The sequence below is a fragment of the Delphinus delphis genome, chromosome 2 (genome assembly GCF_949987515.2).
Source record: "Delphinus delphis chromosome 2, mDelDel1.2, whole genome shotgun sequence".
In the NCBI taxonomy this organism is placed as follows: Eukaryota; Metazoa; Chordata; class Mammalia; order Artiodactyla; family Delphinidae; genus Delphinus; species Delphinus delphis.
Window position 1 is genome coordinate 3,948,357 of NC_082684.1, and position 27,737 is coordinate 3,976,093.

Genomic DNA, 27,737 nt, shown 5'->3' on the forward strand with positions numbered 1-27,737 from the left:
AATTCAGTTTCTCAGTTGCAGTAGCCACGTTTTAAGGGCTCAACAGTCACATGTGACCAGGGGCCACTGTAGTGGACAGCACAGAGGACATTCCCACCATCGCAGGCAGTTCTCTCGGACAGCCCTGGAAGTACAGGATTTAAGTCATCAAGCTAAATTTACAGCCATCAAGTTCCTCCAGGTGACGCCTTCTCCTTCTACAGACAGAAAAGTTTAGACTTTTCAGCAACATGTTCCTGTCACACTTGGACTTTTTAGGATATGCTAATTCACTATATTAACTGCAAACTTTAGACTATGTAATAGGAGACAAATATCAAACCGACTGGGACTACTCATCAGTTTAGTGATCGTATTGATTGATTTGTTCACTTGACTGCCCCACCACCCAGGGGACTGTAAACTCTGAAAGCTGGGCCACAGGGCTTGCTTCATATTCCGAATTAGGTTCCTGCTTGGCACGTGGTGGTAGCGACTTGACAAATATTTGTAAAATGAATGAAGAAATGGACCCTAGGCACAAAAACTGTCATATACCAGAGGCCACTGAAACGCACGGATGTTGATAAGACACTGGGGAAAAACCCGCTATTGTAATCCTGTGGCAAAAGGTTCTACAAACAGCCAAAATTTCTATTTTTAAAATAAAACAAAAAAAATTTTTTTTTAAAAGAGTCTAAACAAAACAAAACAACTGCCTTGGTTTGTGTAACTGCCTTGGTTTGGACTCTGGCCCTACCACTTACAGGCTGAGTGACCTTGGGCTGGTGACTTTACCTCTGTGCGGAAGACCCTTCTTCTCTAAATGCACCCTGAGTTGGTGGTAAGCCTCAGTGTTGCCCCCTCCCCTTCCCAGCATCACGATTACATCAGCCCCTGCTCTCTGTCCTAGCACCTGCCCAGAGTCAGCTCTTCCTGTGCCCCTCCTGCACCAGGGCCCCTGTGTGGGTCTCCCACTAAACCATCCATTCCTCTGGGGTGGGGACTCTCAGCACTGGACATACAGAGGAGATGCATAGTGGATATTAAATTGATCAAGACTCTAAAAGCCAATACAAACAAAATAAATTTTGCTAAACCACACATTAACATGCTTGCTCTAAAAAGTCCTGATGAGTAAATCAAGCGTTCAAGTTTTAGCTAGTTCACTGTTTGACCCAGAAGTTAGTTTTAGGCCCTAAAGGTTACCCCTTCTTAAAATCTCAAGTCTCTTTTAGGTTAATACGCTTCACTACTTTTTCCCTTCACAATTAGACAGCAACCAACCACTCAACCAACAGCAAAAAAATTCAAATTGGTCACAGTAAAGTCTTGGAATTAAAAACAACAACAACAATGTGGTATAAGATATAAAATCAAACAATTCCATTTCAGAATAAAGTTCAAAAAATGACTAGTACATTAAATGTTTAATGAAATCAGAAAACTCAAACTAAAACAATCTGTTATTTATAAGAAGATACCTTAAAAGTATCAAAATACACATTTTATATGCTATAAAATTTTCTTTTTGCTAGTCAGTCACCATTTAAGAACTTATATCGAAACACAATTACATTTTGTTTTTGCCCATTTGGCTCCTGCAACTAAAATACCTGAGTGCCATCTGTGGTCAACATTTGCTCTTTCCTGGGTGCACTACAAAACAATGTGACCTACAGGTTGGTCATCGTGGACATTAATTTCCACCAGCTTCTTTCAAGAGGGTTTGGAGAGAAAAGCAACACCCATTTTATTCCAACAGACTGGGTATTCATGTGGTTTTATTTCCTTTATCTGCAAACACCCCAGGATCTGAAAAATCTTGTCTGGTATTTTAGTCATACAGACTATTAGTCACCTAGAGATCCTGCCCCCACCCTTCCTTGACATGGGTCCTTAAAGGAGATTCTGACAGAACTGTTCTGTTAGGGACAGAGCTGTGATACTGTATAAATTTTAAAGTGGTATGATGAAGCTTAACATCCATTTTCTACTTCACCCAATTATGAACAAAAAATTTGTATAACAAATACTTTTAAATGCTAAGAAAAAGTATATGATTATCCTGATACCTATATTTTAATATAATTATTAATTACTATGCTAATTGTGTTTTAAGCTAAATTCTGAACTCCAATTCCGTATAAACTACAAGCGGCAAACTGTAATTACTAAAAGTGATCTATACACTCATCGAAAACTTGTTGCCATTTAAAATTTTAAAGGCAAATGTCAATACAAAGCCTATTTAAGTGCAAAGTATCTCCTACTATTCAATAAAAACGCTAACAGCTCAGAAATTATGACCCACGACGGATTCCAATATTTCAAAGCACGAGTCTATTTCTCTTTTAGGCTCCAGGGCAAGAACGAAAACAATCCTTTTAAAGAAGTTCTTTTCTAATCATTTCTGCATATTTTCTGACTGCAATTCATCGTTAATTCAGACGTGTGTCCCGGTGAAACCTTCAGGGTGTTAAGCAACACAGATGTAACAGAAACTCTGCGCACGGACAACTTGGCCAGGCGTGCCGCCCGCCTCTCCTTCCTACCCCCCGCCCAATGCCTTCCCCGGGCAGTGACTTCACATCCTTTGACATCAGCACGGCTCTGAAAGGGGGATGGGAGAGCGAGCAGAAAGCAGAAAAACCAGCTTTGAACTATGCATGCAAGGCCTCTCTCAAGACTCAAATTCTGTAAGTAGTTCGTAAAATGCCAAATTGCAGTGACACACCCAGCCTCCTCTGGTTAGGTCTGCCGCAAAACGGGGTGAATTCTACTAGAAAGGACTTCCTGCTTTTCTTATCTGAAGCACAATAGCCATTTATTAACTAACCACAGAAGGTTCCGTTTCAGTGAAACACACAATAACTTACCTCGAATATGGAGAAGGGCCACGGGCTGGAAAGGCCCATTGGAGTTGGCCGCATCCACCACCATCCTGCTGCCCGCTTTATTACATGTCAACATCTAGACTTCAGCGGGAAAGGCAATGTACTCCTTAAGGCAAGAAACCAGCCTCCATTTTAGTTTAAAAAAAAAAGACAAACTGAAGCTCTCTGCAGCTGGAGGGAACTGGCTGGTTCGTGATGTCAGCAGGCACGGGGCTCGCTGATTGGCCGGAAGCTGCAACTTAAAATGACACTAAAAAAACTGCAAATGGAAAGAGCATTCTGTTTGGCTGTCAGTGTGCATGGAAAGCCTGGACATTTTTTGGCTTTCTGCAGTCTTCATTTCTCAATAACTTTTAGGCAAAGATCCCATTTCTTAAGGGGCAGGACTGAGGCCACAACCCTGGCCAGACTATAAACACATGATTCTGAGAGAGCTACCACAAAAAAAAAAAAAAAAGTGTGCATGTGTGTCTACATGAACTTTAAATTTTAGCATTTCTCTAACTGGTACCCCAAATTCACTGGTACCTTATACCCACCTGGCCACCTCCTATTTTCTATTCTAATTACTTTAAATATCTGTATCATATTTAGTATTTTGGCAACCTAGTTTTGTTTTTTTTTAAAGCAAATTGGCTATCCAAATATTACACAATCCCAATTCATCAGTTTGGACTCTTGTTCAACCTTTCCTACTACCAAGTTACGAATTAATAATCTTCAAACACCTTTTTCGGGATCTAATTTTTTTATTGGAAAAATTCAGTTAAAAAATTATATGAAAAATGAAAGCTTCTTTAAATTTAATAGGTAGAAAGTGCTGTAAGTTAAAGTTATTTATACCACCTGGCTGTGAAAGTTAAAGTCATAAAATAGAATGCAAGTGTTTATTTTTGTACCTTAAAGATGTCAACATACCACTTTTATTTAATTTTTTACGTTTTGTTTAAATTAAATTTTTTAATTAAAAAAAGATATTTCACTTTTTTTAAAAATGGGTCTAGTATTAAAAGCTATTATTCAGATCTTAATTTCCTATCTTCAAAAAAGGTTAATGTGAAAAGCTGAAGAAGAAGGACATCATTTCTGAATTGGAGTATCCTGGCCTGGGGAGGGGGTATACGTGTGTGCTGGAGAGATGATTCCCTACAAAAAGAAGTGCTATTACTAGCTCCAAATGAAAATGAATAAGCTATGAGAAAAACCTCTTTGCCAGGCAGAACTGAAAAAAATTACTCACTCCTTCACACACACACACACACACACACACACACAACTAAGTTTGTCCAAACCATGTCTTCTCTTTCTATAAATTCTCACACAACGCCCCTCGCACCCCCCCCCCACCCCTTTCCCAGCTTGTGAACACGAACCAAAAAGCCCTTTGGTTTCTAAACATAATACACAACAGTAAGAAACACCTGAAATGGACCGGGGTTAGCAGTACATCTGTGGGCTGGCACTCCACACATTTCAATGAGCAAATGAAGTGCTACAATTGTTTGGGAGTGCTTATTAAGTTCCCCTACGTTAGTAAGAAGGTAGGTTTTACTATGTGTATCAATAGCCATTAAGAAAATAAATGAAAGCAAACCAAATCCTACCCCTGCCCCCGTCCGCAGAGCTGAAGGAAGCTGCTGGATTCCAAAGCTGGCCATGAATTAAATGATAACAAGCAATGGGGAGTGGGTGTCATGTGATGGGCCTCCCACCTGCCTGGCTCCTCTGCTGTCTGCACAGCCTGTGCTCCCAGTCAGGTATTGTGAATTGAGATTCTGGCTGCTGACCCTCTGGGTGCATCAGATGCGCAAGGATGGCTCTCCCAGAACTATCACCTCCTCACGCAGGAAATGGTGCCAGATGAACTCAGCATTAAGGATCGAGGCTTGAAGGGGGCTCTGTGCGGGGTCAGGAAGCAGATGCTTACTGTAGATCTTACTTTAAAAACAGAGGGACCTGTTCTCAAACAGTTTAATACTTCATATGAGATGAGATGGGGAAATGTGCCTGTCCTAAGATTGTGCTGTTGAGTGGAATGCAGAAATAACATGGAAAGACTCCTAGACTCTTTGTATAAAATATACAGGTTAAAGTCAAAGAAAAAGTGAAGACACTTGTTGATGTATTTTCCCTAATGATCTCAGATCAAAGGATCTCAACTTTATTAGTGATTTTCCCCCATGCTGTTTTGCAGCCTTATGCATATAAAGTAGTTCTTTAAAGGACTCAAAGTCTGTGATCTGGAAATCACTGATGAAACATACTCTAAAATATAAATAAGCAAACAAGCAGATAAATAATATGGAGGAAAAAAAAAAAGACTTGCACAAATAAAGATAAGGTGTGTTTCGGGACTGGAAGCATACATACTATAAATAAGCTGATGTTAACACTTCCCCAAATTGATTTATAGTTTTAAAGCAATTCCATTCAAAATTCAGAGGAGTCTCCTTATTTTTCTGGGTATCTGACAAAATAATTCTCAAGTTCACTTGGAAAAATTAAAAGCATGAAGAATGAGAACACTTCTCATGAGAAAGGCTGGTCCTACCAACTATAAAGCTTATGAACGAAGGACAGTGTGATGTGGGCTTAAGAGACAGGGCTTGGAACAGACAGCAACAGCTCCCAAAACAGTGAGTGTAGTTGTACAAATGTAATATTCGGATAAGGAAGGAAGCTCAAATCCACGGAAAGGGGAAGATTATTCAGACAACTGGTTGGCTATATGTGGGCAGAAGTCAATTTAAGTCTTACCAAAATAAAATCTGAGACGGGTTAAATAAAAAAACAAACACAGTTAAATTTTTAAAAAGTCAAATCATACCCCCCACAAATCCCCACAGCTTTGAGAAGAAAAGGGAAGTGAGTATATCAATTCTCAAGCCAGAAAAGGATGATTAAAAAACACCGGACAAACCTTGAGGGGATATTCCTCACATTAAAAAATTTACAAATTTCTGTATGTTCCCTCCAAAAATCAAAAGGAAGTATAAATGCTATAACTACAAGAGGTTAATAATATACTGCGATTAATTAGAAAAACACTGAGACCTCAGTGTTCAAATGATTCAGTTTACAAAAGAACTATAACCGCTCAATAATTATATGAAAAAAGTATTTCTTCACCTATCAAATCAGCAATAATTTTAAAAATTATAATTAATACTGGTAAAGGCATGTTGTAACCTTGCCAACAAATCTATAAATTATTCTGATCCTTTTGGAAAATAATTTGGCAATATGTAAAGATCCTTTGTTTATGTAATTTAACTTTTGGGAGTCCATTCCAAAAATGCAGTAGCCATGAGTGAGCATCACATTTTAAAAGATATTTATTTAAAAAACTGTGCTGAGGGCTTCCCTGGTGGCGCAGTGGTTGGGAATCTGCCTGCCAGTGCAGGGGACACGGGTTCGAGCCCTGGTCTGGGAAGATCCCACATGCCGTGGAGCGGCTGAGCCCGTGTGCCACAACTACTGAGCTTGTGCTCTAGAGCCCGCGAGCCACAACCGCTGAAGCCTGCGTGCTTAGAGCCCGTGCTCTGCAACAAGAGAAGCCACCGCAATGAAGAGTAGCCCCCGCTCGCCACAACCAGAGAAAGCCCGCGCGCGGCAACGAAGACCCAACACCGCCAAAAATAAATAAATAAAAAAAAAATTTAAAAAAAAAAAAAAAAAAAAAAAAAAAAAAAAACTGTGCTGAGACTTCCCTGGTGGCGCAGTGGTTAAGAATCCACCCGCCAATGCAGGGGACACGGGTTCGAGCCCTTGTCTGGGAAGATCCCACATGCCGCAGAGCAACTAAGCCTGTGTGCCACAACTACTGAGCCTGTGCTCTAGAGCCCGCGAGCCACAACTACTGAGCCCGCGTGCCACAACTACTGAGCCCGTGCGCCTAGAGCCCCTGCTCCACAACAAGAGAAGCCACCGCAATGAGAAGCCTGCACACCGCAACGAAGAGTAGCCCCCGCTCGCTGCAAGTAGAGAAAGCCCACGCGCAGCAATGAAGACCCAAACGCAGCCAAAAATAAATAAATAAATTTAAAAAAAAACCAAAAAAAACTGTGCTAAAGTATACATAATATAAAATTTACCATCTTAATCATTTTTAAGTGTACAGCTCTAAGTGGCATAAGTACATTCACATTGTTGTGCTACCATGACCACCATCCCTCCTCAGAACTCGTTTCATCTTGCCAAGCAGGCAATCTGTCCCCATTAAACACTTCCTCCCCATCCTCTTCCTCTCAGCCCCTGGCCACCATCGTTCTACTTTCTGTCTCTATGAATGTGACTACTCTGGGTACCTGATATAAATGGCATCATGCAGTTTTTGTCCTTCCGTGACTGAATTACTTCACTCAGCGTAAGTGTCCTTAAGGTTCGGCCATGTAGTAGCATGTGTCAGAACTTCTTCCCTTTTCAAGACTGGATAATATTCTATTATAGGGGTATGCCACATTTTGTTCTATCCATGCCTTGATAGACACTTGGGCTATTTCTGCCTTCTGGCTATTGTGAATAATGCTGCTGTAATATGAATATATAAATACCTATTTAAGTCTCTGCTTCCAGTTCTTTTGGGTATATTCCCAAAAGTGCAAAGTATGGTAATTCTATTTTTAGTTTTTTGAGGAACTGCCATGCTGTTTTCCATAGTGGCAGCATCATTTTACATTCCCACCAGCAGTGCACAAGGGTTCCAATTTCTCCATATCCTCACCAACACTTGCTATTTTCTGTTTTTTGATAGTAGCCATCCTAGTGGGTGTTAAGTGGTATCTCACTGCGGTTTTGATTTGCATTTTCCTAATGATTAGTGATGTTAATCATGTTTTCATGTGCTTACTGTCCATTTGTATATCTTCTTTGGAGAAATGTCTATTCAAGTCCTTGCACTTTTTTTTTTTTTTTTTGGCTGCGTTGGGTCTTTGTTGCTATACGCGGGCTTTCTCTAGTTGCGGCGAGCAGGGGCTACTCTTCGTTGCGGTGCACGGGCTTCTCATTGCGGTGGCTTCTCTTGTTGTGGAGCACGGGCTCTACGCGCGTGGGCTTCAGCAGTTGCAGCACGCGGGCTCAGGAGTTGTGGCTCATGGGCTTAGTTGCTCTGTGGCATGTGGGATCTTCCCAGACCAGGGATCAAATCCGTGTCCCCTGCACTGGCAGGCGGATTATTATTATTTTTAATTAATTATTTTTTGGCTGCGTTGGGTCTTCATTGCTGCCTGCGGGCTTTCTCTAGTTGCGGCGAGCAGGGGCTACTCTTCATTGAGGTGCGCCGGCTTCTCACTGTGGTGGCTTCTCTTGCTGCGGAGCACAGGCTCTAGGCACGCGGGCTCGGTAGTTGCGGCTTGCGGGCTCTAGAGCGCAGGCTCAGTAGTTGTGGCGCACAGGCTTAGTTGCTCCGTGGCATGTGGGATCTTCCCGGACCAGGGCTCAAACCCGTGTCCCCTGCATTGGCAGGTGGATTTGGCAGGCGGATTCTTAAACACTGTGCCACCAGGGAAGTTACCCTTTGCACATTTTTTTAAACGGCTTGTTTTCTTGTTGAGCTGTAGGAGTCCTTTATAAATTCTGGACGTTAATCCCTTATCAGATAGATGATCTCCGAATAGTTCTTCCCATTTTGTGGGTTGCCTTTTCACTTTGTTGATTGTGTCCCTTGCTGCACAGAAGTTTTAAATTTTGATGTGGTCGAATTTATCTACTTTTGCTTTTTGTGCCTGGGCTTTGGTGTCATAGCTAAAAAATCATTGATAAATCTAACATCATGAAGCTTTTCCTCTATGTTTTCCTATAAGGTCTTTGATCCACTTTGAGTTAATTTTTGTGTTTGGTGTAAAATAAGGGTCCAAGTTCATTCTTTTGCATGTGGATATCCACTTTTTCCAGCGCCACTTGTTGAACAGACTGTCCTTTTCCCAGAGTGGGTGGCACCCTTGTTGAAAACCCTTTGACCATACCTGTGACGGTTTATTTCTTGGCTCTCTTCTACTCTATTGGTGTATGTGTTTGTCTTTATGCCAGTACCACACTGATTCGATTACTGCAGCTTTGCAGTAAGTTTTGAAATCAGGAAATGTAAGAATTTTGTTCTTCATTTCCAAGATTGCTTTGGTTATCCAGGGTCCCTGGAGATTCCATGTGAATTTTAGGATGAATTTTTCTATCTCTGTAAAAAAACACTGTTAGGATTTTGACAGAGATTGTATTGAATCTGAAGATCTCTTTGGGCAGTACTGATGTTTTAACGATATTAAGTCTTCCAATCCATGAACACACATTGGCTTTCCATTTACTGGTGTCTTCTTTAATGTCTTTCAGCAATGTTTTGTAGTTTTCAGCATACAAGTCTTTCACCTCCTATGTTAATTCTAAGTATTTTATTCTTTTTGACAGCATCACATTTTTATTTAGGATTCTAAAATACCAGAAACAACCTTAATGTCAAAGGGATTATCCCACACAGTGAAATATTACACACCCATCAAAAATATTTATGAATGTGTAAAGTAAAAATATACGTGAGAAGGGCAGTGTATAATTTTTCAGAAATAGTATGATCATAAAAAGGAACACTCTCAAAATATCAACAGTAGTCACCGTGGAGTGTTATGGTTATGGGCAGTTCTTCTTTCTGAAACTTCTCTATATTGTTCAGTATTGCTAAAATAAGCACACAATACTTTGATGAAAATTAAAAGTAACAATTTTAAAAAGACATGTAGATTAAGTTACAGCAGAGAGAATCCCTTAGTGAATGCTGCCTCTCAGGCACAGGCTAAGAACAGAGAAAGGGCTGTGATGGGAACCCAGGAAATATGATGCAAAAATTTATGGTGATGCATAAATGAGATCAAGTATGTAAAAACACACAAACCAAAATTAGCCTCAACTAGGCATGACAAACTGAACCAACAAATTACAGGATGTTGACTCCCCGTCTTGAAGAATCCATTACGGACTCCTTAAATTTTTACTGCAAGTTTGCACTGAATCAATAGGCTCATCTAAGCTCTCGAGGTTCAATTAGCCGCCAGAGTACTTTCCTCACGGATGAAACAAGGACTCAGCAAACACACTGGAGGAGGCTCACGTGCAGCCCCATCACTGGCTTGGGCATAAGTCTTCACTGCCTACTCAGGGAGAGGCCCCCCGCCCTCAATAACTCCAGGCTGGTTCTTCTTTCCTCGCCAGTAAAGGGGCTGTCTGTGATCACCCCACCGCCAGGGCTTTTAGAAGGCACAAACTTCACCGATGGAGCGGGGAGCTCAGGAGGGGGCAGCTGCCACTGAAGGAGGATCCCACCGCACGTTGCTCCAGCTATTATAGGGCAGGTGCTGGAAGCAGTGGACACTGTAGCACTTGAAGAGCAGGGTCTCGACCCTGGGGCTGCAGTGTGAGGGTGCCGCAGAGCCACTGACGGGGTCTCTGCTTGGACTAACCCCTCTGGGAAGTCTTCCTCTCCCCTCTCTGGGCCACAGGTCTCTTCCCCGTCAGCCTCAGGACAGTGCCTGGCACACAGCAGGCGTTCCATCAAACTGACTGAATGAAGGGCCGAATCAAGCAGTAACACCCAGTTCTGATCCTGCAAAACTCCCTCACCACTCTTTATGCCTCGTCCCCGTGGCGCGTAACCAAGAGGGGTACGCCATCTAACCACCTGGAGAACGACACGTCCCACCCCCTGCATGCAGAGCCCCCATCCAGGCTCCCACCACACCCTCCACTGCTGTCTGTGCCCAGCCCTCGTGCCCCCCATGGCACCCTCCAGCCACGCTTCTGGACTCTCCCATGACAACCTTCCTGCCGCTCTGAAGGGCTTGAGCTGACTCGGAGGAAAGGCACCCTTCTGGGCTCAGTGCAGAGCTCCTTCCAGAACCGAAAGTGGGCAGACAGACCACAGCTCTCAGTGCGTCCACCCGTCAAGGACGCAAACACAAGCATCTCTGTACTGCACAAAGATGAAGGTTGAAAAGGAGTTATTCTTTATTCTCTGCTTCCTCTGTCACTTTATTTGGGCTTTTATTTTAAAACAAACTGCCATTTGTAGGTAGCATTTCTGAATAAAACTTTCACATTTTCATTTCTAAATTCGGCTGAAGGTTTTAATTTTCATCTCCCCGGGCAATTTTACGGGCAAATTAAGTACGCTCATATTTTAGTGAAGAAGGTTTACAGTTTCTTTCATTAAAAGAAGGTTGTGTCTTGGGGGCTTCCCTGGTGGCGCAGTGGTTGAGGGTCCGCCTGCCGATGCGGGGGACACGGGTTCGTGCCCCGGTCCGGGAAGATCCCACATGCCGCGGAGCGGCTGGGCCCGTGAGCCATGGCCGCTGAGCCTGCGCGTCCGGAGCCTGTGCTCTGCGGGCGGGAGAGGCCACAGCAGTGGGAGGCCCGCGTACCGCAAACAAACAAACAAACAAAAAAAAGAAGGTTGTGTCTTGAGCCCAGAGAGTTGTGGTGTCATAACTGCAAGGCACTGACACTGCTGGCAGAGCAGACACTTAACCGGAAACTGCACGGGCATGGGTGATGTACATTTTGTTGGGTAGGATATCTAACCTAAAAAATTTGGCTTCGCTTACAGTTTAAAATAGACTTCTTCCTTAGGCAGATCAAAGATACCTAGCATTCAGCTGTGTTCAAAGGTTGCCAGGGCACTTCTGCTTGCCAACAGCAAGGTCAAAGGGACAGGCGCCTGCTGCCCTGTTGATCTGAAGTGAGTCCTGCGAGTGGTTTAAAAGGGTGGACAAGCTTATCCCAGGAAAGGCCAGCGGAGGCGAGCGGAGTAGACGGTGTAAAATCTGCCCCGAACGCGCTGTTGGGAGACCTTTGCTTATTTTTGTTCTTGCCACAGTTAGGCTGGAAAACCTTTAAAGCCAAAGCAAGTCCTCACCCCCTTCCTTGTTCTGAGAAGGTAGGAAACCCACACAAAGTACACAGAGCACACGTGACATGCCAAAGTGCTTTCGTGTTGACTATTAGCAACAAACCTCACTTCACAAAGAAGAACCTAAGGCGCAGGGAGCCGTAAGCCTGGGAGGGGTTCCAGCCCCATAACAGTTCTGAGAAAATGGAAGGATGTGGGAAGGACAGGCAGACGGGCCCAGAGGGCTTTTCATTCCTTCAGCAAACCTGTGTCTCGGGGATCCGTGGCAGATGCTAGACTGGGCACCAAAACAGCCTCTGCCCTCAGTGACACTTTAGACAGAGCAGCGTGTGGTGTGTTCTGCAACCCCAGTGTCCACCATGATGAACAGATAAAAGGTGCTCCACCCACACGATGGAATGTTATGCAGCCTTAAAAATGAGGAAGAAAGTTCTGTATGATTCCACTCGTAGGAGGTCCCTAGAGGAGTCAAAGTCACAGAGACAGGAAGTAGAATGGTAGGTGCCAGGGCTGGGGGAGGGGAAGAGGGAGGTATTAACAGGCACAGAGCTTTTGTTGGGGACGATGAATAGACAGTGGTGATGGGCACACGGAATGTGAATCTATTTAATGCCACTGAATGGTACACTTGCGAATGGTTGAAGTGATAAATGCCATGCTATGTACATTTTACCACCATTTAGGAAAAAAGATAAGGCAGGCTTGAGCCAGGGTGGCTCAGGAAACACTGGAGGAGGCAGAGCCAGCAGGGCGTGGGCAAGGGCACGCAAGCAAAGTGTGTGCGTCTGTGTGTGATGTAAGGTGCCGGGAGAAATCCAGGTGAGGTCTGGGGAAGGCCTGAGCTAGACATGAAACGTAAGATTACAGCTGCCAGTTGAAACCAACTCCCTGGGTTCTTCCCAGAAGGGGCTTGCAGGGTACGACAGGCAGAGGCTTGAGACCAGCCCTGGAGTAAAAGCCACGTCTGTGGCCTGACGAGAGCGGACAGGAGGCCGCCCTAGGGCCAGGCTGTGGCTCAAGGTTGGGCTCAGGCTGACATGAGACCAGCTCTCAGTTGTTCACAAGAGCAGCATCCGTGGCACCTCTGCTCCCCAGCTACCGCCAGAACAAGGGTCTGCGTCTGGGTCTGGGTCTGCAGCCTCCCTCAGAGCAAGGGCCACCTCTGGTCACTGTCACTGTCCTGACTACCTCCCCACGCTCCAGACAGCCCAGGTGGTCAGTAAATATCTGCTGTGAACTGGCACGTGCCTCACCACGATGAAAGTTTCCTGCCATTATTGTGGGCAGTCAAGAGAAGACACAGAATCAAACGTGGCACAAACAAGACTGATGAAAGCTGAGTTTCTGAAGCCATGAGAATTAGAACAGGCACTATGGTAACTTCTCACATTCCATTTTTATTCTTCAATTAATGGGCAAGAGGTAAAGTTCCTCTAAACAGATGCTAATTCATTTTTAAGCAGTAAAAAATGATCCCTTGTATGGCGAGACTTTCAATTGTATCAGAAAATAAACTGCTTTGAATGAGGTTGAAGTATTGTATTTGCACAAAAGGAGGGCAAGACATATAAATTTTTAACTGCCACTCAAAAGCCAATTTTTAAAAATTCAGTTAAGTTCTCCGAACAATAATGTAACAACTTCTTTCCCAAATGGCCTAACACTTAGCATTTCTAAATTTCTGCCCCAGGGCAGAAATTAACGTTAGCGTTAGGCCCTAGTTGTTTCATTATAACTTTGACTTCTCCCTAGGCCTTCTCTTTCCTAAAACAAGGAGAACGGCCTCAAGAAACAAAGTTCATGATTCATTAGTCGCCTAAAAAAACGGGTCTCTTCATTTAACACTTCTTCCTTCCAGACCGAAAATATTAAAAGAAAGGACTAACTCAGAGAAATCTTTGAACGAACAGGGCCTGAAGACTACGTTCAGCCTCAACGTTAAAAAAATAAAAACAGGAAATACTATTTTCCACTTAAGGAATGACTTAAGCATTTAAATGGCCTCAGTACTAGAAAGGGGCAATGGGACAGACAGGCACCTCCTGCGCCCTGGGCAGAAGTGTTCATGGTGCAACCTCTCTGGACAGCACATCTAAAGGGTTCTTGAAAACGCGTGGCCTTTGATCAGTACTTCCCTTCCTTGATTCCAGCTTAAGGAAAGGTTCAAAAGTGTGAACAACAAAAGATTTACATTAAAGTACGGTTTACAGCAGCTGAAAACCATGGGAATAATAAACGGTGTTTATATCATGCTCCTATTTCCATTAAAGCATTAGACACCACTTGATAATCCTTGCCTGAGTCAATAGTTTCTCTAGAGATTTCAACGTTTAATCTGGCATTCTTCTAAAAGCAGAGCTATTTCTTGCCAAATAGAACTATTTGGTTATCTTGACATACAGCTCCTACTGGAAAGTGAGGGTAAGCTTAATTCTTTGCCTTCCAGTTACAAGTTTCCCTCAAATGGTGAAAACTAAATGTTTTTTGACTTTCTCTTTTTTGAATATCATTATGTGTTTCATTGATGTCAGTGTGTTTTAATCTACTAAAATCATACTTTCTTCTCTTTTTTTTAAGATTTTATTCATTTATTTATTTATTTATGGCTGTGCTGGGCCTTCATTGCTGCACGTGGGCTTTCCCTAGTTGTGGCGAGCGGGGGCTGCTCTTCGTTGTGGTGCGCGGGCTTCTCATTGCGGTGGCTTCTCTTGTTGCGGAGCACGGGCTCTAGGTGCACGGGCTTCAGTAGTTGTGGCACGCAGGCTCAGTAGTTGTGGGTCACGGGCTCTAGAGTGCAGGCTCAGTAGTTGTGGTCCATGGGCTTAGTTGCTCTGCAGCACGCGGGATCTTCCTGGACCAGGGCTTGAACCCATGTCCCCTGCATCGGCAGGCGGGTTCTTAACCACTGCGCCACCATGGAAGCCCCCATACTCTTTTTTATGTTCAGGTGCATAATTTTAACCATTGTGTGATACTTGGACTAGCTGCTGTGTATTTTTTGGCATGGCCTCATTTATTTTTGTTTCCTTGATTTGTGACACAGTCAGATGTCCCCCCAGGCTTGTTTGTACCTTCCCTGCCCCAGACTTGGAATCAGCCATTTTTCAACGAACCCTGATTCCTTTCAGTGGGGAATGATATTAGAGACCAAAATCAGGGTACTAGTGGGTGGTCATTGCTACTGGACTGCTGTTGCTTTTAGGTACTTTCAGTGGAGGGAGCTAGAACATAAACATATATTCTAGAATATATATATATATATAATTTTAGTTGTGCATTCATACCATTGTAGTGTTTTCACTTGTTTCTTGAATTTTCATAGTTTTATCTTTATCTTACACTGAAAATCTTTATTTCTAATTTCATTGACGTAATTATTGCTATATCATATTAAAATGATTGACAACAATAATGATATTATTACAAACAGTAGGAACTTTGAGTTGGCTCATTTCATTGCAAAAAAAAAGCTGTTGGGATATATTTGTTGTGATTCCATTAAATTTTTAAAATGTCCAGAGAGGACTGGCATCTTTAGGATGTTCAAGTCCCCTTTCTAAGAGTGTAGTGTGTAGTTGTTCAAGGCCACTTTCATTTCCTTTAGGGGTGTTTTTAAGTTTCCCTCATGTGGGTTTTGCACATTTCTTAGCAAGTGTGTGCCCAGATATTTCATTATTGGTGCTATTATTGTAAATGGGATCTCCTCTTCCATTATGTCTTCTAAATAATTGTTAATTGTTTATTTGGAGGTTGTTGATTTCTGCATCTTGCTTTCACCTCCTGCTTCCTTCCTGAATTATCTTATAGTTTGCACTAGTTTTTCAGCTGATTTTTTTGGATGTTTTCAGGTATCTAATGAGCTCTGCATGTAAAAGCAATCTCACCTCTTTGTTTCTAAATCTTATACCTTTAGTGTCTTTCTCCTGAGTTGACTGAAAGCATTAATGGAAATAGGATTTCCATTGGTTGATGGGGAACAGACACTGGCAGGGTGCCACAATATACCTTGTAGATTATCACTGGTACTTCTGAATTGCAAAGGGAAATACTGTACAATGGAGAGATCAATCGGTCACCACCTTACTGTAATACAGCGGTAAAATCTAGCATCACTTTTGCTAGTCATCAGACAGTATGCATCTCTCACAATAAAGAAACTGTCTCCTGAGTTACACAGCGCCACCCCTGGTATATTCTATCCACAGAAGGTTTCCATTTTCAGGAACTACAGGGAATAAGGGGGACACTTTACAGGACAATCATCTTGGCTAATTTAACAAGTCACACACTAGTGCTGCGGGTGATGGCACTCTCAGGCTGGTAGTGACCCCAGCTGTCTGGCAGAAGCAAAAACAAATCCCTGCTGAAGAAGACACTTTTATCCTAGGTTTCAATTTATTTCAGACATTTGAGTACAGTGACCAGCATACACTAAAAAGGAGTCAGGTACACAGGAAATAAGACGTCATGAGCAAAATGTGACAAGGACTTCAGATGTTGGTAATATCTCACACAGACTATAAAGCAGCTGTGCTGACTAAAAGAAATGACAAATTTGATGGTTTCTGCAAGGCAATAGGAAAATACTTTTAAAAAGTCACACAGCAGATTAAAAATAGAACTTCCATAAATGAAAAAAGAATATCTGAAATTTAAAACTTTGTGGCTGTATTTTATATTCCATTTTTCTAGTAACTTATTTTTACTCTATTTTATGAAAGTACTAGTCCATGGTGGGTTGAAAATTAAAAAGAAAACTGGTCCTTCACCATGGATAACGTGAAACTCTGATCAAGAATACAGCACGTGTAGTGAGGTGGATGGACCTAGAGTCTGTCATACAGAGTGAAGTAAGTCAGAAAGAGAAAAACAAATACTGTATGCTAACGCATATATATGGAATCTAAAACAACGGCACTGCTAAACCTAGTGGCAGGGCAGGAATAAAGACACAGATGTAGAGAACGGACTTGAGGACATGAGGTGGGGGGAAGGGGAAGCTGGGAAGAAGTGAGAGTAGCACTGATGTATACACACTACCAAATGTAAAATGGATGGCTAGTGGGAAGCTGCTGCATAGCACAGGGAGATCAGCTCAATGCTTTGTGACCACCTAGAGGGATGGGATAGGAAGGGTAGGAGGGAGGTTCAAGAGGGAGGAGGTATAGGGATATATGTATACATATAGCTGAGTCACTTTGTTGTACAGCAGAAACTAACACAACATTGTAAAGAGATTATACTCCAATAAAGATGTAAAAAAAAAAGAGGGGACTTCCCTGGTGGCACAGTGGTTAAGAATCCGCCTGCCAATGCAGGGGACACGAGTTCAAGCCCTGCTCCAGGAAGATCCCACATGTCACAGAGCAACTAAGCCTGTGTGCCACGACTACTGAGCCTGTGCTCTAGAGGCCACAAGCCATAACTACTGAGCCCACGTGACACAACTACTGAAGCCTGTGCACCTAGAGCCCATGCTCCGCAATGAGAAGCCACCGCAATGAGAAACCCGTGCACTGCAACGAAGAGTAGCCTCTGCTCGCCGCAACTAGAGAAAGCCCACCTGCAGCAATGAAGACCCAATGCAACCAAGAAAAAAAAAAAGATGTTAAAAAATAAAAAAAGAATATAGCACGGTAAGTCACAAAAAGGTTGAAAAATACAATCTTAAAGACAGATAGTAAACGAAAGATTCCAATACACATCTGATTAGAGCCAAAGGGGGAAAATAAAGGAAACTAATACAGAGATAACAACTGAAGAAATAATGGCTGAGAACTTTCTACAACTGAGGAAATATAACAATCCACAGACTCAAAGTGAATGGCAAAGAAGACTGATAAAAAAGAGATCTATACTTGGACCCCTGGCAATGGAATCACTGGAAAAAAATCAATGTCATAGTCAAAATCAGAAAAGTGGCCAGAAATTACAAACAATACTTTCAAAAAGAATGAATTTGGGGACTTCCCTGGTGGCACAGTGGTTAAGAATCCACCTGCCAGTGCAAGGGACACGGGTTCAAGCCCTGGTCCGGGAAGATCCCACATGCTGCGGAGCAACTAAGCCCGTGCGCCACAACTACTGAGCCTGCGCTCTAGAGCCCGCGAGCCACAACTACTGAGCCCGCGCGCCACAACTATTGCAGCCCACGTGCCTGGAGCCCGTGCTCTGCAACAAGAGAAGCCACTGCAATGAGAAGCCCGCGCACCCAACTAAGTGTAGCCCCAGCTCGCCACAACTAGAGGAAAGCCCGTGCGCAGCAATGAAGACCCAACACAACCAAAAATAAATAACTAAAATAAATTTTTAAAAAAAGAATAAGAATGAATTTGGCTTCTCAATACTAATGCAAGTCAAAAGGCAATGAAATACTTATCTTCAATGTACTGAAGGAACACAAAAATCTACGATTAGATATTCAGTGATTATCTTTCAAGAATGAGGGCAGATGAAGACATTTTCCAGATAAACAGTTTGCCACCAGCAGACTCTTATTAAAGAAAATTCTAAATGATGTATTCAAACAAGGTTTTGACCTCCGATGGAAAGTCTGAGATGCAAAAAGGAATGAAGAATAAAATGATAAATACGTAGATAAATCTAAATGGTCATCAACAGAATAAAACAGTAATACTGTATGGAGGGCTTAAAAAGATTGGGATTCAGACACTCAACGATGGGGGAGCCTGAAGAGATGGCAGTGGCAGCCTTCCTTTTCTGAGGTATGATTGACATAAAACATTATATAAGTTTCAGGTGTACAACATAATGATTTGATATTTGTATATACTGCAAAATGATCACCACAATAAGTCTAGTTAACAGTTAATATCCATCACCATACACAGTTACAACATTTTTTTTTCTTGTGATGGGAACTTTGAATATCTACTCTCTTAGCGGCTTTCAAATATTCAATACATTATTATTAACCATAGTCACCATGCTGTGCATTACGTCCCCATGACTTACTTATTTTAACTGCAAGTTTGTGCCATTTGACTTCCTTCAGCCATTTCGCCTACCTCCCCACCCCCTGCCTCTGGCAGCCATTTTTAAAATTAATAGACTTTAATTATTGGGTTTACAGAAAAGCTGAATGTAAAGTACAGAGTTCCCATACCCCTCTCCACCCTCCCCTAGTTCCTCCTATTATTAACATCTTGCAATAATGTGGCACATTTCTTACAACTGGTGAGCCAATATTGATACGTTACTATTAACTAAAGACCACAGTTTACGTTACGGTTCGCTTTGTGCATTCTGTGGGTTTTGACAAATGTAAAATGCCGTGCATTCACCATTACGGTAACATATGGCGAGTTCCACTGTCCTAAAAATCTCCTGTGCTCTGTCTATTCATCCCCCCATTCTCCCAACCACTGGCAACCACTGATCTTTTTATTGTCTCCACTGCCTTTTCCAGAATGTCATGTAGTTAGAATCATACAGGATGCAGCCTTTTCAGATTGGCTTTTTTCATTTAGTAATGTGCATTTAAGGTCTTTTCATGGCCCGGTAGCTCATTTCTTTTTATTGCTGAATAATATGCCATATTTTGGATGTATCATGGTTTGTTTATCCATTCACCTACTGAAGGACATCCTGGTTGCTTCCAAGTTTTAGATATTTTGAAAAAATTGTGGCAGAGTTTTTTTAACCACTCCAAATTCTTGCATAAAATCATACAGTGCAACCAAGCAGGCAAAATCAAATACTCAGAGCCAACATCTACAACAAAATTAGGTGAAAATGTGTCCCCACAGACACGTGAGCATATAGGAGAGCCCACCAGCAGCCACAGGCTCGTATGCTATCAGTGTCTGGGGGAAGACGGCAGAGAGGAACGACGGGCGTCCTCTGGAGCTGAGAACTCTGAGATAACCAGAGAGCCCGGTGAACCCACCTGAGAACAGCGGCTGAAAGCAGAAGGGGTCTGTACCCCACAATGGATGAGGGCAAGGAGCCCGCAGCCAAGACTGAAGGGGCCCTTGGAACCCTCAACATTCAGCAGCCGTAGCTTTCTTCCAGAACTAGGTCACACTGGTGAGAAACTGCTGGGAAGAGAATCCAGACTGAACAGCAGAGGGGCAGGAGAGGAAATGGAAAAAGAAGGTCCAAACGTTAGCAGGGGAAGAGAACCAAATCAGGGCACTCAGGAGGTAAGCCACCACAATTTAGAAAGTTTCACAAAAATAACCGAAGCTAGAGCTCTAGAGCCCAAGCTCCTCTTCTCTAATTTCACACACACGCGAGCATCAGGAGGGATCAAAGTCAAGTCCTACACGGAGTTCTCATAAGGAGAAAGCGAAAAGGAACTAAACGACACCTATGCAGCAGTAAAAGGATGACAGGGAGGCGTCCCACAACGACATTAAAAACTACAGCCTAACAGTTCAGGATGAGACAAAAGACATTAAAGGAATAGCGTAATGTCAAAGGACTACATGAATATTAACAGAAAAACTCAGAAATAGGTAATAACTCTGTAAAGAATTAAAAAACGGAAAAAATAATTTCGGAAATGAAGATTAACTGAAAAGAATACAAGAGCAAATAAGCACAACATAAAATGCCCTACAGGGAATAGTACATGAAAAAGAGAAAAAAATTAAATCAAAAAGGAATGATAAAATCCCAGAGGGAGACAACAAACATAAAAACAGGCAAAGAAGATTCAATATTTATACAATAGGAGTCTCCACAGGAGTAAACGAAAGCAAGGGAACAGAACAAATCCTCAAAATAATAATCCAAGAAAAAGAGATTTGGTAGTACACATTTAAAGAACATAGCACGTATGCGGGAAAGTCGACCCAGAATGATATATTCCGAAATTACTGGACTTTAAAGAAGAGAAGAACCTGTTTAGGCATCAAAGCAAACAGACCAAGTAACTTGTAAGATAAGGAAAATTAAACTGACATCAGAGTCTGACAGCAATGCTTTATTACAGACGGAAGTGGAGGAACATCCTTAAGATACTCATGAAAAGAAAACATGAACCGAGGACTTTCTATCCAGACATTCTTTGAAGTCTGAAATAAAAGTGTCCTAGAGAGGACGCTTCACACCAAAATAATGAGGGGTATCAGCACAGAGACTGGAGGTGAGCGCCGGCTGTATATTCCCGTGGAGAACAAGTGTAAACAGGGACGGGAGGGAGAGAATACAGTTTGTCACGACTGTGTGCTCTGAGAATGAAGGCAGTTAAACTATATAAAAGGCGGAGGGGGAAGGAAATGAAAAGATGCAAAAATTTTAACCTTTCAGTCGTCACACTGGTCACAATGTTGGTATCATTTTTCTGAAAATACACTGTGTATAATGTGGGACAAAGTAAATGAATAATTATCTGGTACTTAAGACAGAAGTTAAATAAATGCCTGCAAACCTGCATTTGAGCGGAAAGTATCAGTATGAACTCCTGATGTGCTATATCCTGAAGAAACCCTATTTTCTAATTTGGTCTACTACAAAGTCCTGTGAACAGTGACCATTCCAATAGCAACGAGAATCCTAGCACCCAGACTGTGGTCTTAAAATACCATTCCCCACTAAAAGGCAGGACTTCTTGGACAAATGACTGATTCTAAAACCTATACAGAAATGAAAAGAGCCAAGGCAATTCTGAAGAAAAAGCTGAAGGACTTACACTGCCAGATACCAAGACCTCCTAGGGTGTGTCAGTGGTTCTCCCGACATGGCTCAGGCAGCCAGGGGAACAAAACAGAGCCCAGAAACGGGTCCGCACAGTGATGGTACTTTATTTACAACAAAGATAACACCACAGTGAGTGAAGGGTGACCTTTTCGACAAGGGTGCTGTGCCAGACGGAGAGCCACACGGGAAAGGAATTGTGACCTCTAGCATCACAGCAGAAACAAAACTTAACTCTACATAGACTGTACAGTCCAGTGCGAAAGGTCAAAGAAAGTTTTAGGAAAACAGACATAAGATAACATCTTCACTACTCTGTGGAAAGCAAAGATATATTAAACAGATCAAAGTACTCTCAAAGTGCTAACACCTTTGAGAGTGAAAATTCAAGACACAAGAGTAGAAGAAAATGTGCAATTCCCGTATCTACAAAGGACCTACATCTGAACTCCTACAAATCTATTTTTTATAAAATCTTACAACCTAGCAGAAAGAAGGGCCCAAAGACTTAAACCAGAACTTCACAAAATAATATATCTGAGCAGACGATAAACCTACGAAGAGATGCTTAACTTCACTCATCATCAGTTAACTTTGAAACCAGCTCACCAGAATGGCTAAAATGAAAGCCAAACTATAGTGGAACAAAGTATTTGCAACACATATATAACCAACAGAGAGTTCATATCCAGAATAAAAACTCTTTAAAAAAAATTAAGAAAATGGCAGTCCAATGCAAAAGGGCCGATAAACATTTGTAAAAGCCCCCGACCTCATAACAGAAGCGCAAATTGAAACAACAGTGCGATACCACAATGAGATAGCGTGGTACTGGCATAAAACAGGCACATAGATTGATGTGATAACACTGAGAGTCCAGAAATTAAACTTTGCATTTGTGGTCAATTGTTTTTTGATAAGGATACCAAGGCAACTCCATGAAAAAACAGCTTCTGCAACAAATGGTGCTGGGACAACTGGATATTCATGTGCAAAAAGATGAATTTAGACTTCTACCTCACATTACACAAAAAATTAACTTGAAATGGATCGCAGACCTAAATATAAGAACTAAAACTAGAAAACTTCTAGAAGAAAACACAGGAAAAAAAACTTTGTGACCTTCAGTTAGGCAAAGAGTTCTTGGATACAACATCAAAAGCAAGATCTATAAAAGAAAAATGGAATAAATTGGACCTCATCAAAATTAAAAATTTGGGGGCTTCAAAGACGCTATTAAAGAGTGTAAAAATTCGAGACACAAACTGGGAGAAAATATTTGTAAATAATATACCTGATAAAGGACTCATATCCAGATTACATAAAGAATTGGCATAATTCAGCAATAAGAAGATAGGCAATTTAAAAACAGGCAAAAGATCTGATAGACATTGCATCAAAAAAGATATACAGGGACTTCCCTGGTGGTCCAGTGGTTAAGACTCCACGCTTCCACCGCAGGGAGCACGGGTTCGATCTCTGGCTGGGGAACTTGGATCCCACACGCCACGCAGCACAGCCAAAAAAACCCCCACAACGTATACAAATGGCTAACAGGTACATGAAAAGATGCTTAATATCTGTAGCCAGTAGGGAAATGCAAATTAAAACCATAAGGAGATAGATACCAGTACACACCCATAAGAAAGACTATAATCAAAAAGACAGACGATGACAAGTGTTAGCAAGAATGTGGGTATATCGGAACCCCATACATTGCTGGCGGGAACTTACAATGGTCTGGAAGACAGTTCAGCAGTTTTTTTAAAAAGCTAAACATAAACTTACCACACAAGCCAGCAGTTCCCCTCCTGGGTATCTACCCAAGAAAGATGAAAATATATGTTCAAACAAAGACTTGTATTCAAATGTTCAGAGCAGCGTTATACGTAATAGCTAAAAAAACAACTCAAATATCCATCAATTGTTGAATGGATAAATAAAATGTAGGATATTCATATAATAGAGAATATTATTCAGCATTAGAAAGAAACCACTCAAAGTAGAGGAACCTCAAACACATTATATTAAGAGTCAAATGTAAAAGAGTACATATTGCCGACTTCATTTATGTGCAATGTCCAGAAAAGGCAAATTTAGAGGCAGAAAACAGATGAGTGGTTGCCTGGAGCTGGGGATAGGAGTGGGGATTGATGGCAAATGGGCATAAGGTGATTTTTTTGATGGGTGATGGAAATATTCTAAAACTGTATTGTGGTAATGGTTGCACAACTCTACATGTTTACTGAAATAATCAAAATTTCCAATTACAGTTAGTGAATTTTTCAGTATGTAAATTATGCCTCAATAAAACTCTTAAAAAAAGGCTATGATTTGAAAAAAAAAAAAGAAAAGAAAATCTGTGGATAGAGCTGAAGTTATACTCAGAGGAATACATGGCTTTAAGAGAACTCTGTATTTAACTTAATAAATGAGGAAAACAATAAAATAAAACAAAACAGGGTAAGTAATTAAGATAAAAGTGGAAGTGAAATATATTGAAAACAAAATAATCAAAAGAATAAATGAACTCATAAGGAGACATCACCACCACAGAGGTAAAAGAAATTAAAAGATTCATTAAAGAACACAATGTACCACTCAATACGTGACCTACTCTAAACTGACCTAACGTGGAAGGAATCTGCAGATTTATCACTGAGCAAAGCACTAGGCCCAGCTGAGTTCTAAAGCAACCTTTTCACCCTATGTCATGTACTGTAAGATGCATCTGTTATTCCACATTTGGTTTTTGCTAAAATCGGGTGCATTTTACAATCCCTGTCATCGGATGGCAGCATGAGAGAGTGGCATAAAAACGGACAGACCATCCTCAGGAAAGATCACGAAGTGCCAGGATCAACACATTTTAGATCTGACAAAATACAGTAGTACAAAAAAGGAAGAAAACTCTGGCCCAGCTTCACACAGTAGATATGAAAGCAGATTAACGAAAATTAATAAACTGAACCCAGCACGTAGAAAAGTTATAACATACTGCGACAACATTGAGGTTTATCTCAGTAATGCAAGAATAGCTCAAAACCAGAAAATCTATCAACATGGCAATTATTAAATTAACATCTTAAGGAGAAAAACCATACGGCACCTGATAAAATTCAGCAGCAGTGCTAGCTGAAGACCAACCAGCCAGGGTGGTGCTGGTAAGAGCCATGCAAATGTGAACCATGGAGCAGGAGCAGCCTGGGTGAAGGCGACTCACCAGAAACCAAGGGCCATTTTCACATGAAACGAGGAAATGCTGAAGCCTTTCACCAAAATGGGAGGTAACAGGGAGGCCTGCTCTCACCTCTGTTATCTCTGTGTTACTGGTCCTAGCTAACGGCATAATAAAATTAAAACCACCAGTATGTGTTGGTATAAATATTGGAAGAGAGAGAAAAGTATCTAGTTACAAATGACAAGACTATATGTGCAGATGCTAGTAAAAAATTACTAAGATCAATAAGAAAATTTGATAAGGTGACAGAATAAGAAAATATTTTAAAAACCAACAGCATTTCATTAGATTGGTAAGAACTAACTAGAAGTAGAAATGAAAAAAATATAACCCCATCACAAGAGTGACAAAAACTATAAAGCACTTAGGAATAAATTTAATGCAAAGGTAAAGAATCCCAAGAAGATCATAAAACCTTCTAAAAAGTCAGAAAACAAGACCCGAAAAATGGAGGTGATGCACCAGGTTCCTAGATGGAAAAAGAGTATCATAAAACATGAATCTTCCCCCAGTTAATATACCTTTAATGTAATTCCAATCAGTTCCTTTCTTGTCTGAGCCAGACAAAATCACGTTAACATGCATAGAGATGCACCAGACAAGGCCAGTGAGGGGCATGCCTTGACCAGTGGGAAATTCTGGATATGTGGGTGTGCTCCTTCCGGGCACAGTGTAAGTACAGGCTCTGCCTGGCAGAGCACATCCCTGATGGGCACTAGGGACAGGGCCTGGACCCTGGAGGCTCAGCAATAGCTATGGGAAGCCTTTTCCACCGCAGACATTTGAGTGCTGCGGCTGGGCCTCCTCAGGGCACTGGGGAGGGGTGACAGCAGGCCAGTGGGCGAGGGTGCTGGCCCCAGCAGAGCAGGCTCTTGGTCCCCCCGAACCGAGAGCAGGGCCGGTTTCCAGGTGTTCCACACAGTATCTGATGAATGAATGAACAGCATCAGAAAGGTATGGACTATCTGGGAGGGGAGACTCCTCAAAAATGACCTATATGCATGTCATCTACTACAAAGCTAAACCAAATATAAGCCAGATACAAGCTCTGTAAAATGCAGCGAGAGGAGAGCCTGGATTCCTAGCAAGTGAGGGGCCAGAAATGCATCCGTGAATCCATAAATCCCTCCCTCTATCCACTACTCCATCCCTCCACCTCTTCCTCTCTCCATCTACCCCTCCCCCTGTCCAGCAATCCCAGACACCTGCACTGAGCTCTGGCTCTCTGCCCTGCAGTGCGGAAGGCGCTGGAATACACCTGTAGAGATGACAAGCTTCCTGCTCCAATTTCATACGTGATGAAAATTGACTGCAGAAGACCCACTGCTATGAATGTAAGGTATGAAAATTGTCTGATGTTTCATTACACTAGGCTTATATTTTAGTAAACGTAGAAGTGTTCAGAGGTTCACATTTGACTTTGGGGCCCTTACCCTATTTCCGCAATAAGGTTTTATGTACTTCAAGATCTCCTAGAGGAGCACTTTTAGGGGTTGAACACCCTCAGACGGAAAGGGGTGGCTGTGCTGTTTGGGGGGACGTTTGAAGCAAAGAGCACTGTTCCCTGACTAGTCTCAAGTAGGAAACCCTGGGTAGAGGTACTCCCCAAATGACTCACAAGGAGCAAGTCCATAGGGGACTATCGTTACAGCCCTCACTTCCCCAACACCAGAATAATGAAGAGCTTCTACCACAGTTTTTACAATTACTCTACTTGTAGTTACTCCTTTCTGAATTTCTGGAGCTCTAAGACAAATGAAAGAGGAGAATTACTTAAAAGAAAATTGGCTAGCTTAATTACAATTAACAGGAAAAGATTTAAAGTCTTTCCACTGCGTGTGTGTGTTTTTTTTAAGTGTTTTGTACCTGTAATGTACTCATGATTACATTTTTATCTTAAATGGCTCTGGAATTTGAAATATTAGTTGGTTAAGTTAGTGACATTCAATCTAAAAAAACTGAATAAAGAAAAAATAACCCTACAGAATTTAAACACAGCAAAGGTACAAGAAACTAGCAAACTATCAAAAGGTTACTCTTTCCCCCTAAATGGGGAAACTTTTAACTTTTGAAAGACGAATAATAAAAATTACCTTTTAAAGATGGTAGTTTTTGAAGTTCTCTATTATTGCTGGCGCTAAACCTGGAAGAATTTTGCCGTTTGTCTTTCGTCACTACGGGCTGAGGGGCTGGCACTTTTACTTTACTAGATACTGCAGACGGGGCAGCAACAAGGCTGTTTTTCCTGCTGGGAATCTGTTTCCAAAATGAAAACAAAAACAAATGAGTACGTCAAATGGTTGTATTTTATAGCACAATTAGCACAGGCAAAAAATACACATAAAAATGCAAGTTTTGGACTTCCCTGGTGGCACTGTGGTTAAGAGTCCGCCTGCCAACGCAGGGTACACGGATTCCAGCCCTGGTCCAGGAAGATCCCACATGCCGCAGAGCAACTAAGCCCACGAGCCACGACTACGGAGCCCATGTGCCACAACCACTGAAAGCCCGCGCGCCTAGAGCCCATGCTCCGCAACAAGAGAAGCCACCGCAATGAGAAGCCCGAGTACCGCAACGAAGAGCAGCCCCCGCTCACCGTAACTAAAGAAAGCTCGCACGCAGCAACGAAGACCCAACGCAGCCATAAATAAATAAATAAAATAAATAAAAATTTTTAAAAATGCAAGTTTTGCTCTGGGATAGTCTCCTTCACGCTACTGTAAACTCAAGCCCTTATAGTTGCTGGAGTTTGAGGCTACATCCCACCCCTACCAATGCTACATTTCAAGAGACTTCACAGATATACCTAATTTCCCATATCTTCTTTCAAACTTCTTCCTTATAGGTTGATGATAGTGACCCTCCAAAGATGTTCACATCCTAATTCCTGGGTCCTATGAATATGTTTCCTTACTTGGCAAAAGGGACTTGGCAGGTGTGATGATGTTAAGGATCCTGGGATGGCAGATGATCCTGGGTCATCAGGAAGGGCCCCACGTAATCACACAGGTCTTTGCGAGACAAGAGAAGGCAAGGAGGCCACGAAGCAGAGGTCAGAGGATGGAAG

At 42.1% G+C, this 27,737-nt stretch overlaps 1 protein-coding gene and 1 long non-coding RNA gene across 9 annotated transcripts in view; one reads left to right on the plus strand and one right to left on the minus strand.

The window, feature by feature from the left end:
- PPP2R5C (protein phosphatase 2 regulatory subunit B'gamma) overlaps positions 1-27,737 on the minus strand; it is a 132,604-nt gene that overhangs the window by 91,603 nt on the left and 13,264 nt on the right. For 4 of the 7 annotated variants that reach the window (XM_060003912.2, XM_060003908.1, XM_060003909.1 and 1 more), the window contains exon 3: positions 26,764-26,926. In XM_060003912.2, coding sequence (XP_059859895.2) covers positions 26,764-26,926 — 163 coding nt within the window. Of the gene's footprint in view, positions 1-2,858; positions 3,430-26,763; positions 26,927-27,737 lie in introns of those variants that run through there. The other 3 variants (XM_060003913.1, XM_060003915.1, XM_060003916.1) reach the window with 3 other exon arrangements.
- Positions 1,554-27,249, plus strand: LOC132419985 (uncharacterized). 2 transcript variants are annotated; one of them, XR_009518287.1, is made up of 3 exons: positions 1,554-2,678; positions 25,863-26,009; positions 27,075-27,249. It is a non-coding gene; the product is annotated as an uncharacterized lncRNA (long non-coding RNA). The 2 variants fall into 2 exon arrangements; XR_009518286.1 differs by having other exon boundaries at positions 25,907-26,009.